General features: G+C 40.5%; 1 protein-coding gene across 5 annotated transcripts in view; it reads right to left on the bottom strand.

Annotated features, from left to right (window-relative positions):
* Positions 1–6,299: 6,299 nt before the first annotated feature.
* COL4A5 (collagen type IV alpha 5 chain) overlaps positions 6,300–17,677 on the bottom strand; it is a 135,105-nt gene continuing 123,727 nt past the window's right edge. For 4 of the 5 annotated variants that reach the window (XM_026653061.2, XM_029911863.1, XM_029911864.1 and 1 more), the window contains 5 exons: positions 15,993–16,205; positions 15,417–15,594; positions 11,377–11,491; positions 10,889–11,061; positions 6,300–8,230 (listed from right to left, as the gene is read on the bottom strand). In XM_026653061.2, the coding sequence (XP_026508846.1) occupies positions 8,149–8,230; positions 10,889–11,061; positions 11,377–11,491; positions 15,417–15,594; positions 15,993–16,205 (761 nt within the window). In that variant the 3' untranslated portion in view covers positions 6,300–8,148. The remainder of the gene's footprint in view (positions 8,231–10,888; positions 11,062–11,376; positions 11,492–15,416; positions 15,595–15,992; positions 16,206–17,677) is intronic. The other variant, XM_026653064.2, reaches the window with a different exon arrangement.

Raw genomic sequence — 17,677 nt, 5'->3', positions numbered from 1 at the left:
GTTTGGGCGTAGTAAATTAATAAGGCAATATGTAGACAGCCATTTTAAAGCTTTTTTTTTTTTTTTTTCAAATTAATTGAAATTTGAATGATAGTTCAGAACATCTAATGGGAAAAGAAAAGGTTGTGTTGAAAAAATTGAACATGTTACATACCTTATTTACATATTAGGTCCTGAGGCTGCCATTGTACAATATACAGCACTGATTTAATAAATGCTGAATAAATAACTAAATGGGTAACCTCAAATATAGTGGTACAAATACTAACAGGTACAGCATAATAAATATGCAATCTTTTTGAATCTTAGTTTACAGCCACTAATTTATTCAGTATTGTGCTGGAAGAACACTTTCAGAATATGTAAAACATATCACTACGTATACTACCTTCCAGCTACCCGTTTATGCTGCTGTATAGTACAAAAATACCAATGATGGAACAATGTTTGTCCTGTAAATTTAATTTGATATTGGACAGTTATTGTCTGTACAAACTAAAACATATATGGTTGAAACTGTTCATTATATTTGCTATTTCTGCTTCAGACCTGTTTAAAAGTTGAGCTGATTGATCTGGCTTTGTCTTCCATTGTAAATATTGTTACATTGTTTTCTTTGTAAAACATATCGCATTTGCGGTTTTGGGAGACTGGCTTGAAGCTCTGTATAGTGTTTATATTTATCTGACTTGGCTTTCCATAGAGCTACTTGCAGTAAATGTGTTCATGTAGCTTCTGCTGTCTGGCTCTCTTATTTTTAAGCAAACCTGTTTTATTGGCTGAATTGTATTTCTCCTCCTCAGTATCTTTTTCTTTCAAGGGGTGTGGTCATCTGGTCATCACAGGGCTATTTATACAGTGCTGAAGAGTGGATTTAACCAGTTTTACAGGAGAACATCTCAGACCACCAGTTATGAAACATAATCTTCTCTAACGCTGGAAAAATGACTTAAATGTGAATGGTTACGCTAAAGCACCCAGAACTTGATATTGTAGACTTCTGTGCTCCTTGATAGACGTGTCTATTAGTAATGGGGACATAGTCGTGTCCCCCAGGGGGCTGTACTGGGACCAGTGCAATTCAACATATTCATAAATGATCTGGAAAAAGGTGTAAACAGTGATGTGGCAAAATTTGCCAATACAAAATTACTTAAAATAATCCAAAACAGACTGCGAAAAGTTAAAAGGGGCTCTCCTAAAACTGGGTGACTGGGCAACAAAATGACAGAGGAAATCAGTGTTGATAAATGTAAAGTAATGCACATTGGAAAACATAATCCCAACTACACATCCAAAATGATGGGGTCTAAATTAGCTGTTGCCACTCAAAGAGATCTTGGAGTCGTCATGGATAGTTCCTCTGAAAACATCCACTCAGTGTGCAGCGTCAGTCAGAAAAGCTAACAGCCGGAGCTTGTGGTGCCAGACAGCTACCACAGACCCTGCAAGGCAGCCAGGTCCCCCGGAGCTCACAGGGCCAGCCGGCTGCCCTCGACCCGACACACAGAGCAGGCCAGCTGCTTGCCCTGGTCCTCCACCACATGGCTGCCCTGGACCCCTGGGGCTGATGGGGAGCCCTGACCCCGCAGGGCCGGCTGGAAGCACGACCTCCCCATACTAGGTCTTGGGGGAGCCTGGACCCCTTCCCCCAAGGACCACCTGCGGCCTTTAGCGCACAGCTGTGTGCTAATTGGGCCACGGGTTGAGAACGGCTGTTCTGCAACATACGATGGAATTTTCAGAAATGTCATGGAAAGTGGGCTAGCTTTCTTTAGCACCTGGTTGTACAAAGCAACCACTAGTGTCACTGCTGATTTGCTACAGGTTATTTTTTACAGTGAAGACAGCTAAATGAGGATTTTGAAGTAATTTGATACTACACCTAATTTGATTCTTTCTTAAATTTCCTATCCCTGCATATATGTACTGAAGCAAGAACTTAGTTTAATATAGCGCATATATTGCTGAACTCATTAATCAGACGCTAAATTTCTTATCTTTCACCATGAATGTGACTTCTAAAAGTAACATTTCTAAGATCAGGGTCTGTAACTGCAGAACTTTTTTAAATACTCAATTCAAGTCATACTTCCTTTGTTTAAAATATTAATGCATTAAACTAAACAGCAGCTCTGAAAGTAAGTTTAAGTTGTTCTAACCCAGTTTTTGTAAGACAATGATTATCCTAACTAGGCTCCTTATTCAGAGCCTCATTTTATAGCAAGCAGCCTATGTTGTGGAAGAAAAAGAAAACAGTACTTTTAGTATGTGGCAGAAGCAGTCATACCAAAAGTAAACAAACAGTGAAAATTATCCAAATAGCATGAAGACTGTTGCAACAGTCCCTTACAAAGTAACTGCTTTAGGTACCCTCATTGGACCTGAACTGTGTTAAATGCTTTAGTCTTTCAAGGACCAACCCTCGGGCTGGGTAGTAGACCAAACTATCAGCTTTGAAACAAGGGGAAGTCCTCGATCAAAACCAGAAGGCCGTTAGTCACTACTTTCATATCAAGGAGTGGAAGACTAAGCTACATATTTTAAAAATGGTTACACTTTTGCAAAGAAAAAAGTTGCCTTTTGGTTGGAAGATTCTTTTGAGCAGCTCTAGTACACATCCAGCATCTCATAGAAATGTTACAGAAATAGTTAAGTGAAGAGCATACTTAGTGTGGCAGGATACATCATGTACAGTTGGTAGAAAAATGGTGACGTACAGAACAACCTTAAAATTCCCATATTTGGCAATTCTCTGTGCTTATTTTCTGCCTATGTGACGTCTCCAGGTTTTGGAAAGAAAAAAGGTGGCCTTCAAATTCCAGTTAATCGTGCTTGATAGACTAGAGAAACCTATGTCTATATCCTCTCCCCTCTTTTTTCCATTAACAATAGATGGGGCCTTTAAACAATAGTTTCTTCTTCCCTCAATTGCAACAAACCATAAAAGAACATCTCAGAGGGGGCCAGGAACTCGTGGCTAATTGTAGTATAGGTTTCAGAGCTCAGAACATCTTACTAGTATAGTAAGTGTGTTGGAAAGCCCCAGTTCAGTCATGGCAAACCACCCCCTCAACTAGTATTTTATGTATACCTAGTTCAGATATGTTTTCCCTTGTGACAGTATCAAGTTAATCTAAATTCTTATCTTTAAAGGGGAGGGACAGAGAGTAGCGAACCCACAGAATGCTCCAGTTTAACATCTGTGCCCTGCACTTCCTATACTGCACTTCTGCTACAAGCCGCAAGGGTTACTTTTAGGACTAATAGCATAGTTTGATTTACCTAGCAGTTAATCCTTATCCCTCTGCCAATTGTAGTGGTTTTATGATGTGATCACTAGTTTGCTACAAATGACCGATTTCATCACCCATCCATCACATTCCAAGTTTTATACGTACTGATCTTATGTTTTGAAAGGCTCTATATTTCATTACTGCTCTTCTGAGCTGATCACTACTCCTGCCTTTCCTTAGCAACACTGTCCTGCTTTCTGTCAATAAAACACTCCTGAAGACTAGATTATCACAGTCTTTCTTGCACAATTCCTGGCTTGTGGTTGCAGTGGAGGTAGCCATAGCAGCAACAGTATTACAGCCCCAGCCACAGGGGTTGTGTAAGGTGTAAACCATAGGTTGCTGCTGGGAAAGATCTGTGTTACAACTAGATATTGCTCAACGTAGAAGAGTTCTGAACCTAGCAAAATTTTCCCTCACTGGTGCCCCTCAAAAGAGACTTCTCTACAATGTGGGCAGCACAATGACTCATGCTACTAGCATGCATATTAGGAAATACCATACAATTGAAATAAACACATATAAAAGGTAATGCTCTTCTGAGATCTCAGATCTTTTGGACACATTGACCTATGAGCATTTTGACATTTGTAAGGTTAAAAGAGGAAATTTTTTTAAAGTTGTACCTTTAAAAAAATAGAATAAAATTGATGAAACCCTACAATTAGACTGTAGTAGCCTTTGGTGTAGGGGATGTTAGTTTTCACTGGTTACAGCTCTAGAAGTCATTAAATCCACAGTCCATATATACTGTTCTAGTCCATCCTAAATCAAATGGTTCTGAAATATTTCACTTTGAAGAATTTCAGAGAACCGTACCATCAAAGTCTGATGTATAAATCAATCTGACTCCATACCCACAAAAAAGCCTAAAGGTACAGTCGGCCAATATACGGCTTTGGTACAAGGATTAACACCGGAATCTCATTACGAGGAAAGGCAGTAAGGAGAGAGGCCCATGTGCAACTTTGACACTTAAGAGTACAACAGAGTGGCAGGGACTAGCCTCCCTCTGTTAGTGTTTTAAAGATTTACATATTAGTATTATATAAGTTATACTTTAGCAGGTCAGCCTAGTTTGCAGCAATTCTATTATAAAGTTAGACACCAATTCAATCCATTTGGCAAACTGCTTGCAGTACACCTATAAAAGCAGGTGAGACAAATATTGAGCAAAGAAAGTTAATCTACATCCTCCATATTTTGATATGTTTTATCTTATTAAAACCATTGCTGACGTAGGCACTCTTAACTGTTCTTAAATTATCTTTGAAAGCCTATAGTGCCCTCATGTGGTTAACACACAAATCTTATCCATGTACAATTTGTATAAAGGATCATCTGTCTCCTAATCCATTTTCCACATAATTACTACTGAAGGTAAACTAGGAATAGGCCAGGCTCTATAGCTAACATAACTGCTTTATTTACAAGACTGAATTACTTGAGAAAAACAATTACATTAAATGCTCTCATGGTGGAGTTGTAGTATTTAAATCCAAGAGTACCTTTAGGCTGCAATTTGGGTTTGAGGCCATTCTAAGGCTTGAGCACAGGTTTGGCAGCTCCAAATCTAAATACACGTTTTCACAAGATTTTGGCCACATCTGACCTGAAAAGTGGGTCCTTTTGGATTCTGAAACCAACCTGGGGGGAAAAAATGATAGAGGCAGTTTTGGCAGTGTGGATTTGTCTCCAAACCCCCTGCAGGTCAAAGGATTGTTCCATGTGTAATATTAAAAATCTGCAGAACAGAAGGTTTTGCCAGTTGTAGTTATATTCCGGTACACTCAGAGGCCCCAGCCAGGATTGAGCACCTCTTGTAGGTGTTGCACGTACATAGAGTGAGAGAGAGCCTCTGTCCAAAGAGCTTACGAACTAGGTGCACAAGACAAAAGATGTGGAAAAAAAGAATCATCCCCATTTTACAGATGAGAAATTGAGGCCCAGAAAGATTAAGGGACTTGCCTAAGGTAACACAGGGAGTAGTATATGGCTGAGGTGGGAATTGAACGAAGAACTCCCAGATCTTAGCCTAATGCTGTAACTACAAGACCATCTTCCCTTTCTAGACTTTTGTTTCTTAACAGAGCAATATTGAGAACAGTTTGCTGGAAACATCACCATGGATTTTATTAAGATCCAAGTGCTTTTCTGTATGACAGCAGCAACATGCAACATGGGATCGGGCAGCCCATGCACAGGAGAGGCAGCCATGCAGCAGCATCCAGCAGTGTGCAGCTGCCCCACATCCCTCCATTTTATTTTGGTTACCTAGCAGTTATGTGATAGTAACGGATTTGACATACTCACAGCGCAAGGAATCAAGGAATAGCTGTTCTATGCATTGTTACACTAGGGACTATAATTTATACTGAAAATTGCTGCATAATTTATTGCTGCTCTAGTATTCCCTGGGACGTTTACATGCTCCAGAGGATGCACGAGACCATAACACAGAATATAGCAACACTAGCAGGATCCTAGGAAGAGCATGCATGGTCCAACAGCCACAGGAAATGTCATTGTGGAAACCAAGGCTCCATAATGTAGGAAGGACCCGCTTTTCATCCGTCTCAAGTTCTTTTATGGGGGAACCTACCACTCTGCCTGTGCTGTACTGCAACACAACTGTGATCAGTACAAGTACTCAAGCTGTATTGAGATAAATAATCTCAATGTAATGTGCCAGGCCCAAAAGGTCAAGGCCCATCTATTTAACCCTAGTTCTTGGGGAGGTAGCGATAAGTCAGGGGCTGGTGTTTATGGTAAGAGGGACAGGAGTTGGGGTTTGATGTCATCTTTAGTTAATGGTTTTCTGGTTTGGAGTTAGCAGCAGCTGGTTCAGTTTTGTTTCTTTACATGTAAGATCAACCACATAAAATAAGTAGAAGGGAATGTTTGGTTGTTTTGTTCACTCTCTACCGTCATGGATTTGCAGGCAACTCACAAAAGGGTAGACATGAGCCTTGTGGCTGTATTAGAGGCCCAATACCCCAATGTTATACACATATAAACAAAGCATGAGGCGTACATAGACTACTTTAACATTTAAAAACACACCAAGATGACACTATTATATTTTAGAGTAAACCTGTGTATAATTGCCATTTTCATATTTACACAAATGCTGTTAATCCTCCACTTATCTCATTTTATTAACCTTTGGCACCTCGCCTAGTAACTCATTTCTATGTCTCAGTTTTCAGCAGGGATATATATATATATATATATATTTTTTTTTTTGAGTGGCTGCAAGCCTAATGTATAGCTGGCATCAGAAATTCAGAGGCAGAACAGCCATTAGCCAGATGTCACTGATAATTAGTTAGCATTACTCAAAATAAGATGAAATATACTTCACTTTTATAAAGCAATACATTAATTCTCAGGCTACGTTTGTCCTAATGAATGGTGAAGATGGGAAAATACAATGAATATCTCAAGGAAGGCTGATCACCTGGAAAACGCACAGTCTCACTTCCTTTGTTGGGGAGTGCTAAAAGCTTATACATAAATGCAAGAAATAGAATTGACCACAGAAATCAAACAAGCACAAAGTTCTGTGTACAAAATGTAATAATTTCTTTGCAACTATTGCAAAACGTGACAATCTAGGCCAGATACAGTAGGATTCTTATATACTGATGCAAGAAACAAGGAGCTCTATGACCTTTCACGGCCTTTATTGAATTATACACACACAAAAACTGTTGCCTTGTATAAATCCATCATGGATGTGTATAATTCACATAAGAATGATTAGAGGATACATTTATAAATATGAAAAATCAGTTTTAGCCAGTTTTTGCTTTATTTCAGTTTTTTCAGAGTGTACAGCTATTCTGGATAATATACATGATACCACTTCGGAGCAAAGAAAGTTTTTGTAAGCATAATCTTAAATGCTTTGGCAATTTGATATTTCCAAGGGGTATTTTTTGCTGAAGCAAACTGGTTACTACTAAATCATGAATATGACTTGTTTTTATTTAAAAAAAAAAAAAAAGACATTGGATATGGCTAATCATTTCACATATTTTCACAGAATAAAAAAATCCTTTTAAAATGGTTTGGATTTCTAAGCACAAATAACACCATCGATAGCATGGTGTAAGTATAAACATTTAAAACCCTGATCAAAATGACTAGAGAAGTATTGTACATTCCCCAAATAAAGTCAGATTGGAACTTGAGGGAGGAAACAAAACTTTAAAAATCAGTAGTAGTTTGGTGTAAGAGGTATAGATTCTCTCCATTGCCCTTGATTTTATATAAAATACTGCTGTATATTTAAACTTGTTTTTAATACACTTTTTGTGAAGAGTGATTTTAGGCTGATTTGTGTCTAAATAATTGAAGGTTTGAATTAAAAAGGTGTTTACACAATATACACATTTCATTACTTACAAAGAGAAATAAGCTTAACATTTCATATTAAAAACCTGGGATACAGTAGGGTTAGTAGCACCATGAAAAAGTTTTTCAGAACTGCAGTCTTGTTATTTTAAACATACTCAGTGCGTTGTATTTTGTTGTTTTTCTCTTGGTTGATCAAAAAAGTGCCATTTTGGTACTAGGAGAGAAATGAAAACTTCATCTTCTGATCCTTTGTGAACCTCAAGCATCTTTTCCATTTCCAAGAGATCAATTCCTTTGTCTTAGTCCTTTTGTCAATATGCACCAGACAGCCTTGGTTCGGCACTTTGGTGAGGTACACCTGAATCTGCACTTTTAAAACAGTTTGGGTTTGTTTTTGTTTTTTTTCTTTTCGCACAGTAGCACCATTGTTACAGCAGGAGGACAGTGCACCCTAGGAATTCTCATTGTTTTACAAAAATTCTCCAAGATGTTACGTCCTCTTCATACAAACTTGACAACGACTAATACGTGTCCTCAGGTCTCCAGCTTTCAATGTCTCTGACTGAGGTTTACTGGTTGATGGAAACACAAACACACAAGGTTAGCTTTTCTTATGCTTACAGGAGCCTGGACTTGCAAGGTGCTGAGTGCCTTAAACATCAATAGGACTTAAGGATGTGCTTAAGTGCCTTCCTGGAAGGGAACTGCATGTGCTTACCACCTTCCTTGATCAAGCACTTATTTCATTACTCTCCCTAAAATCCCTCATGAGTTGTGACAGTCGTTTGTTTTAGACCAGTATTTCAATATGTAGACGGTGCTGTGCCAGCACACTACGCCAGCCCAACATGCCGGACACTCCACAAACACCGATTTGAGTAAAGGGTGTCTTTTAGAAATGACATTTGTTGGGCAATTACAAAATACAACACGATCTATCTCCCCTCCCACCCCCAGCCGCCCAACATGGAAGAATTTACATCTGTAATCTTTTGACTTCTCATTTGAATGGGATTATTTCATAATCAAATGTCACTGTCCAATTAAGGTGAAAATGTAAAGATGACAGATTTAATAAATTATTTCCTTCTGCTGTGTAAGGGTACGTACATGAGTGATTATAAAAAAAAAAGTCCATCTCGATCATAGAGTTTAAGGCCAGAAGGGACCACCAAATGATCTGTCTGACCTTCTGTATATCACCGGCCACCAGTGGCACCCAGCACTCACACACTAAAGCCAACAACCAAAATTAGACCAAAGTATTACAGCTCACAGGAGGCTAGACTACTATCCGCCTGTAGGCGGGACTGAGGTGCACCAGTTCTGGAGAGCCCTCAATGGCAGGGAAACGATGATAAAGTGAGATATATCTAGATAACCCTGGCAAGTGACCCGTACCCAACACCCTGCAGAGGAAGGCAAAAAATCCCCACAGTCACTGCCAATCTGACTTGGAAAATTCTTTCTTGACCCCACGTATGCTGATCAGTTAGACCGTGAGCATTTGAACAGGAACCCTCCAGCCAAGCACCTGAGAGAGAGAATGCTCAGTGCCACCTGAGAGGCCTGACTCTCTCCATTCAATGTCATCTCCAGCTGTGGCCAATTCTGATGCTTCAGAGAAAGGAGCAGGGCTAGGCAACCTATGGCATGCGTGCCAAAGGCAGCACACAAACTGATTTTCAATGGCACTCACACTGCCTGGGTCCTGGCCACCAGTCCAGGGGGCTCTGCATTTTAATTTAATTTTAAATGAAGCTTCTTAAACATTTTAAAAATCTTATTTACTTTACATACAACAATAGTTTAGTTATATATTATAGACTTATAGAAAGAGACCTTCTAAAAACGTTAAAATGTATTACTGGCACGCAAAACCTTAAATTAGAGTGAATAAATGAAGACTCAGCACACCACTTCTGAAAGATTGCCAACCTCTGGAAAGGAGATTTAAAAAATAAAACAAAGCAAAATACCACACAGTGGAGGGGGGGAAAGAATATCTTCCTGACCCCTGCAGATGGCTGGCTGAAACCCTGAAGCATAAGCTTATATTCCTAAAAGACAAACTGGAAGTGAACCCCTGGCTGTTGAGCCCTGCCCCTACCATCACATGCAAGCCTGTCATTACTTGGTCACATATGAGTAGTCCACTTCTTTCAAGTGAACGGTATAAACACATTTTTGAAAAGGAAAAGGAGAAATAAATAGAAAGCTAAGTTTGGGTGAGATTGAAAATAGTGAATGATGATAAGGAGGAAAATCAGATTAAAAGATCCATGAGGGTTATTACTGGTCAGGAAAACATGTAATTACCACTGATCAGCCATACTGCAAACCAATGGCATAATGACTGCCTAATACAAAAATAAATGGTACTACTTAGGTGTTCTAATGGGAAGTAACAGTTTCCATGTTGTAGATACCCACTAATGTTGTATAACACATTTTGTGGATAAAGCTCATTGTGCAACATTTGTGAAGTGTACAGCAGTCATTTTTCAATACAGCTGCAGTCAGAACCTGTTAATTCTCATTTGAGACACAAGTCACCATTCGGTAATAAAATTAGTATCTATGAAAGCAAGTTATTTTTCCATAAAACAACAGTGCTACTCTAAACGTGTGAAGGAAGCGATAAGAGTAGAAGCCTGAAGAGTTTGCAAAATCCTAAGGTGAAATCATGGCCCCAGAGAAGTCGATGGCAAAACTTCCATTGACTTCAGTGGGGCCAGGATTTCCCCCCTGTACTTCTGCAATCAACGTGAGATATTTGAGTCTGTCTAAATGTCAAGAAAAAAACCCACAAAAATGATCATTCAGTGTCAGACTGTGACATCGTTACTCACATTGAATAAATACATCACTCTTTGATATTGTCCCACTCATTACAATGGGACTACTTTTGGAATAAGCTACTAGTCAATATGAGTAAGGGTGGCCAGAAAGTAGCTCTCAGCCCTTGCAAAATAGGCAATAGAATGCACCCCAGCAAGTTTGGACAAGATGTAAAGGATTTTGTCAAGTAAACAAATTCCTGAAAAACTGGTCTTAGAAAGCATGACACACACATTTAGACGAGGGAAAAGGCACAAATTACCAGTTTTACAAGGATGAATTAAGTCTTCAAATAAGGATCTAAATCACCATTTGTCCTTAGAAAATAAATGTGATTTCCAATGCATTCAGTACACAATAAGTGATGTGCAAGAAATAAGCTCTCTTACCTAAACATTTCTGATATTTCTACAGTTGCCAGCCAGAAACTGTATGAATTAGCGTAGTAATTACAAGTACCACGACCATGACACTCAATAAAAGGAGCTGAGCGGAATTCTTCCAAACAGGAACCTGGGGATGCCAAGGCCTGTCCAGAGCCCTCTGCACCAGCACTAGTGTGCTAGAAAAGAAACAACTTGTAAGTTAAACTGGGATCCATAAGCACTAGGAGAAGTCACCCTGTTTCAAAAAATCAAGTTAATTCTTTTTTCCTGTTTGTTAAGACAATGCCGTAGATAACGTTCACCTAGGGTTACCGATTACAGTGGCATCTGAATTTTGGGAAATAACTGATCTCTGTTACCATAGTTGGCAGCTACAGGTAAATGTCATTTTAACGGTACAAACTGTAGTTTGTAACAGAAAATCCCGAAGTAGCTAGTACAAAACACAAACAGTTAACAGTAAATTTGGGGAGAGAGGAGGAGGCCCTTACCATCATGAAAGAATAACCAATCCAAAGAGAGTCCCAACCTTGCGGACATGATGGAATTTGAATGGTCTGACTGTGGACAGCAATAACCATGGCAGGAGCTTCACACACTGCACATCTGAACATGAGGAGAGGTATCAAAGAAACATTACGCCATTACAATAATGTATTAAGTAAGCCAAATACAAATTTTATTTCAGAAGAATTTAGAGAAATGACAGGAAAAATTGGGAAAAAATAATGTAAGAAAGGCTGCTGTAACAATTCAGATCTACTGCACCCCTCGAACAGTTTTATATGTATGCAGAATTTCCCACTGCATCAGTGAAACAAATAGGAATACAGAACAGAATTTTTTTTTTATCTAATTGCATTGAGTACCTTTAAAAAAAACTAACCCTTAATGAGCCCAATCAACCACTTCTTACGCAGGCAAAATTGGGAGAGCTCTGTTTAAAAATACGTACTACAGTAGACTCCTTAAAAGGTGCCAGACTGACAGTACTGAAAGCTAACATCCTTTGGTTTTCCACATAATAGGTCAAATACATAGTGGTAGTACTAGCTTGCCACACTATCCTATCCTGCCTGTTGTGCACTAATCCTGATTTCAAGGGAACGGTGCCACAGGTCAGAAAGTGGAGTTCAGTCTTCAGAAGAATCTGAGCGTGATCCAAAGGCCACTGAAAGATTCCCAATGGCTTAAATGGGCATTGGATCAGGCCCTCAGTCATTAGCTTGTCATCTGAGACTGTTAGCACGTATGCCAGTCATACTGGGTTTGTATCCAAATCGTAAAAGCCACAAAGTAATAGACTTCAAATGTCAACTCATTTCATCTAGACGATCCAAACAACTGTTGAAAGACAGTGACGCTACGGATATGGGCAAGATTTGAAACAGTGACCTTAAAGACAGATGTTCTTGCACTTTCATTCTAATTCATTATTAGCTCCAGGGGTGTTGGAACAATTCGTATAGTGGGGGTGCTGTGAGCCACTGAACCACACTGTAAATCCTGTATATAATGGAAACCACTTTAAGTGAGGGGGTGCTGCAGCACCCTCCGCACCCCTAGTTCCAGGGACTATGATTAGCTGGACACTCCAGCCCAATTTTGCTCTGTTACATGGCTTCACCTCCCAGTATCTTCCTGGGGAGTTGTACCTACATAAGCAGTGGCAGAAATTGGCCCAGTAATATTTTGCACAAAGCTAACAGTGAAGACTCATATTCAGAGATGTTATTTACTAGTACAGTAACTGGAGTTCTTTCAGATGATTTGTTCCTATGGATGCTCCACTCTAGGTGTGTGTGAGCACCCGCATGCTTCCCATCAGAGATTTCTGGTAGCAGTGTCTTGGATCTGTGCCTCTGCCCTATAAATCCTTGTGCTTTGATTCAAGGGCATATAGGGGAATGCAGAACTGCCGCTGCTCCAGTTCCTTCTCAACTATAAAATCTGGCATGGCAAGGACTACAGTGTAGAGGGGAAGGAGGGCAGGTAGTGGAGCACCCACTCAAAGAACTCCAGTTACTGTACAGGTAATTAACCTCTCCTTCTTCTTCTTCTTCTTCTTCTTCTTCGAGTAGTTGTCCCTATGCGTGCTACGCTTTAGGTGATTCCCAAGCAGTGCTCCAACTACGGAGGTGGGTGCTGAGGAGAAGGATCTAGTACAGTTTGGAGAACAGCTGCACCAAAGGCTGCATCTGCTATGGAAGCATGCACAATTAGCATAGTGGTGGGAAAAGGTGTGCACAGTCCACCAGGCAGCATCTTTGAAAGTATCTACAGTGGGCAGTGGTGCTGGAACACTTTTAATAGTGGGGGTGCTGAAAGCAGTTTTTACTTTTTATTCTCATGCCCTCCCCTCCCCCTGTCTGCGCTCTTCCCCTCCCCCGCCCCCATCCACCAGAGCTGGGGCTGGGAGCAGGGCCATGTCTCCGGGTGGGGGGAACCCAGACAGGGGTAAGGGAGCTGAGATGGAGGCCACAGCTGGAGGCGGGCATGGAGGGAAGAAAAAAAAATCAGACCCCAAAGAGGCAGTGGGTCTTAAAGAACACTCTGTAAGGAGCATCTTGAGTCTGTCCCCTCTCAGCTTCCTGGGTTTGATCTTCAGCCCACATAGACCTTACACTTCAATGGTACATGAAATCCACTGAGACAGTGGAAGCAGCTGGAATGCCTGTCACTGAGGGGAAAGTCTGGCAGGGTTTGAAGCTTGGGGTTTTGGGTACAAGCCATGAAGGCCACAGACAAAAAGGGGCTGAGGGCAGGCAGGAAGTCCCGACCATGAAAAGAAAGGTGGGGGGAACCCCCTACCCCAAAAGCACATAGCTTGCACAGAGGAAAAAAATAAAACCACAAACAAGAAAAGAAAAGAAAAAGCAAGCAAGCAAAGTAATGCTAAAGCTACTGGGCACCACAACTCTCCATCTCTATCCACAGGTGGTTGAGAAGGAACTGGAGCAGATAAACTCCCCTATTTATCCTTGGATTGGAGCATGAGGATGTGTAGGGCCTAGGTATTGGCATACGGACACTGCTACCAAAAATCTCTGATTGAAAGCTCATAGGCGTGTTCACATACCTATAGAAACAACTACTCAAAGAATTGCAGAATCTCTACCAGATGAGTCAAAAAAGGCTTCTCGATGGGTCAAGCTGGGAAGAGCTTTTTTTTCTGGAAGTTACTCTGGGTACCTTTGAGCAACCATCCAGTCCCCACAAAATTTTAAGTCTTTGTGCCAGATAAGAGCAGCAATTCTGTATTGGCTTGCGATGAAAGGTAGAGACAAGGTCCTGACCACTTTTGCTCATTAAAGATTCCCTTGACACTTTTATAAAAGACTAGGCTTGCTAGATCCGGCATCCAGACCAACTTCCAGGTTGGTAGTTAGTTTCTGCTCACCCCTTCCTTCTAGTTTCCACTGGATAAAGCATTCTTCACTTTCTGTCTGGAACTTTGATACAGTGCTGCTGTGCATTGTTTAAAAAGTTTCCCATAGGACATTACATTTCAAGGATGCATGAAATATATTTAAATATAGGGCCAAATTTTCAGTTGGCAAAATTCCCCCAAAAGCAATGGAGTTTTACCAGCTGAGAATTTGGCTCATAGTTTGTAAAGTTTGTTAAGTACTCTGGGATCCTTGGGTGAAAGGAAATATGCAAACATCTGTCTCTCTTCATAAGATATAATTATATGTTCTTTATGACACTAATTGTCTCTCCTTGTGTATGTTCATAGCCTCTAGTACGTTGTGGATGCTACATAAATCATAAAAATATGCTTAGATGCACAATTTAAGGTTATATGCTATTCAAAGAGCAGAGTTGATGGGACTTTGTGAGGTAGTGATTTTGGCCCAGAATTGTAGGCTTTGTTACTCAAGTTTCACAAACCTTGATATTAACAGAAATGTTTTCAGAAATGTAAATAGGTCCATTCAAAACAATCTCTTTTTGCCTGGATTGTCCTGCATTGTTTGCAACCCAAATACTATAGCATTGTGATGCTGCTGAGAACCAGAAGGTGAAAATGGTTTTAAAAAGGGAAACTAGTCTAGTCTACTTTCACTGTCCATGCTAAATAAAGCACAAGAAGTGCTATGCATAAATGAGAAGTAAAAACAGACATTTAAAAGCTTTGGGCCTATTCATGTGTTTTTTAAAAATGTTTTTAAATGATGATGTCCCCTTAAAAGCACCAAAATTCCTGAGATTTTAGATCAACGGATGGATTAAAAATGACAAACAATGAAAATGTCCATGGCATTCTTAGGTGCCGTGGAAATAAAAGTAGCAATCAGTAGTGGTTGCCAGTCCCCTGCTCTGAGGCACTAGACTGGATTACACACATAACACATTCACCGCCATTAAAATAAGAAGTTGTTCTATTATTCCTCAGAGAAAATACATACAACTGATTAATCTTTTTACCATGTCTTAATATTCAGCCTGCAGGCCCAAAACCACATTTCAACAAGACGTGCTATCTATTCAGATCCCACACAAAATCTTACGGCATATTTTGGCTCACCGGCTAATGAATGGCTGAATGCTCTGCCCAGTCAGTGGCTCCATGCTCATTGGCATTGGCTTTGGAGTGGACAGCCAATAGGAATAATCATTTCTTGATGCAAAATTACACACATTGTTGATGTTACAGAACATGAAGGGCATGGTGCTGAAACGGCGGAGACAGCTCCCAGCAGTACCTACAGAATAAGATATACACATATATGAATTGTGATACAGAAAAGAATTCTCATCTTACTGTGCTTAAAGGAAATGTAGCGCCCCCCCCCGCCCCCTTTTAAACACTATCTGCATATTCTTCTCAGCCTCTTATGAATGCACAGCATGGATTACCAAACTGCAATATGCGGGCAAAATATTGCCTGTGAATTTCAGTGTGTGAACACTCATCTTTAAGGTGCAGGTGCAAGCCCATGGAGATGACAGATCTCAGCGGTCAAGTCCCTACCTCTATCTGAATGACCTCCTGAGCTGTAGGATTCTCAGGGATTTCAAGGAATCAGAGAATTGTGAGAAGAAGCTGAAGCTTCCTTCCCCTGTAAAAGCGCGCATCAATATTGCATACGATGCATCTCACCTAAGTCCTGGCCATGGGCTCTCTCATTTCCCTGCACGTACAGAAGAGAAAATCCATCGTATATCCTTATTGTTCCTTGTGGGCACAGTGGTGTGTCTGTAGTCTGGCTGTGTCGAGTTATAAGGAATCCATGAGCAACAGAAGCTGTTCCAGGAGGACCTGGTGGGCCTTGCAAGCCATCAGGACCAGGGGGTCCCTGTGTACCTTGAAAGCCTGTGTACACAGGAGAAGCACAACACAGACATTTGTTCACATATCTGTTAACTACACGAGAACATTTCATCCAAGGAACACAGCACACTTTGAACACATTCATGAAGCCCAAACGCTCCTACGAATCAGGTGAATATTCTCCCCGGTTTTCAAAAGGTAAATAAGTGCAGACCTGTAGAAATGAAGGACCTGATTTTCAGAGATATGGAAGCAGCCACACCTCCCAAACTCCCATTGACCTCGGTTGGCTCTAGAATTGCTCAGCATGTCTGAAAATTAACCCAGAAGAGCCCAATGTTCTAAACTGCACATGACAGCAAGCAAAACCGATTGTCTAATCAGCCTGTGCAATGTTTCTTAGGTACTCAATGGCTCCAACAAGGAGGAAGGTTGGTCCAGTGGTTAGGGTGCTAGTCTGCAATTTGGGAGACCTTTGTGCAATACCCTGCTCCAGGGTACTTTCACAGGCTTCCGGTGTGGTCTTAGGCAAGTCATTTAAGTCCCTCAGTGACTGTTCCCCAGCTATAAAATAATAGTATTGCCATATCTCACAGGTGTGTTCTGAGGATAAATGCCTTAGTGATTGAGAAGTGCTCAGAAACTACAGTAAGTGGGGGCCATAGAGTACTGTAGTTAGCTATGAACAGGGTAGGTAAGCCATTCCAAACCCACACAACTGTATGTGCAGCGTAGCAAGTTAGCCCTACCTGACTTGCTTTCAGGTCACAAAGCAAGTCAATGGCAGAGCTGAGCTAAGGGTCTTATGCTAGAACACACTCCCTCTCTTCGAGGAGATCCAAAATCCACTGAAATAAATGGAAAGACTGCAATGGGCTCTGGAACAGGCTCTAAGAATGGAAGATAAAATATGCCATAACAACCTTAGAGCAGAGCATAAAAAACGTGCCTGGGAACTTCAGGGTCCCCTCTTTGTCATTGCTCTTAATTAGCTAAGTTTTAAGACTCAATTTCTAGAATGTTGGAACTTTTTTCTTCCTGGTTCTTAAGGACATTCTCTTCTTGCATGTTTTCAAACTATGCTAACAGAATATTTCACAGAGCTGGTCAAAAAAACAGGGCAAACAATTCCAAAGAATATTTTGTGGAATTTTTTGCCTCTTTTTGTTGTTGAAATTTTGACCTTTTCTCACCAGCACTGATATTTAACTTCATTATGCATATTCCTTCCCATCATTTTGTTTGTCTCCTGGCTTTTTAGAAAACTTGGTACAAGTTACAATCTAGAACCTCCGCCTCCTCCAGATGAAGATTCAGCCCTGACGGTTCTGACTCTAGCATTCAAGGCATGCTACTTTGGAGCACCATCTTATTTGCATAATTTGATTCCCACTTACTCCCCACTTGCCTTCTATTTCTAGTTGATGGGTAAAATTTTCAAAAGTGACAAACACTTAAGAGTCCAAATCTCACTGAAAGTTAATGGGACTTTGGGTCCTGGTGCTTTAATAGAT

This window comes from Terrapene carolina, unplaced genomic scaffold (assembly GCF_002925995.2).
Source record: "Terrapene carolina triunguis isolate 2854851 unplaced genomic scaffold, T_m_triunguis-2.0 Scaffold131, whole genome shotgun sequence".
Classification (NCBI taxonomy): Eukaryota; Metazoa; Chordata; order Testudines; family Emydidae; genus Terrapene; species Terrapene triunguis.
Note: the sequence above shows the minus strand (reverse complement) of the source record. Positions and strands in the feature narration are given on the sequence as shown.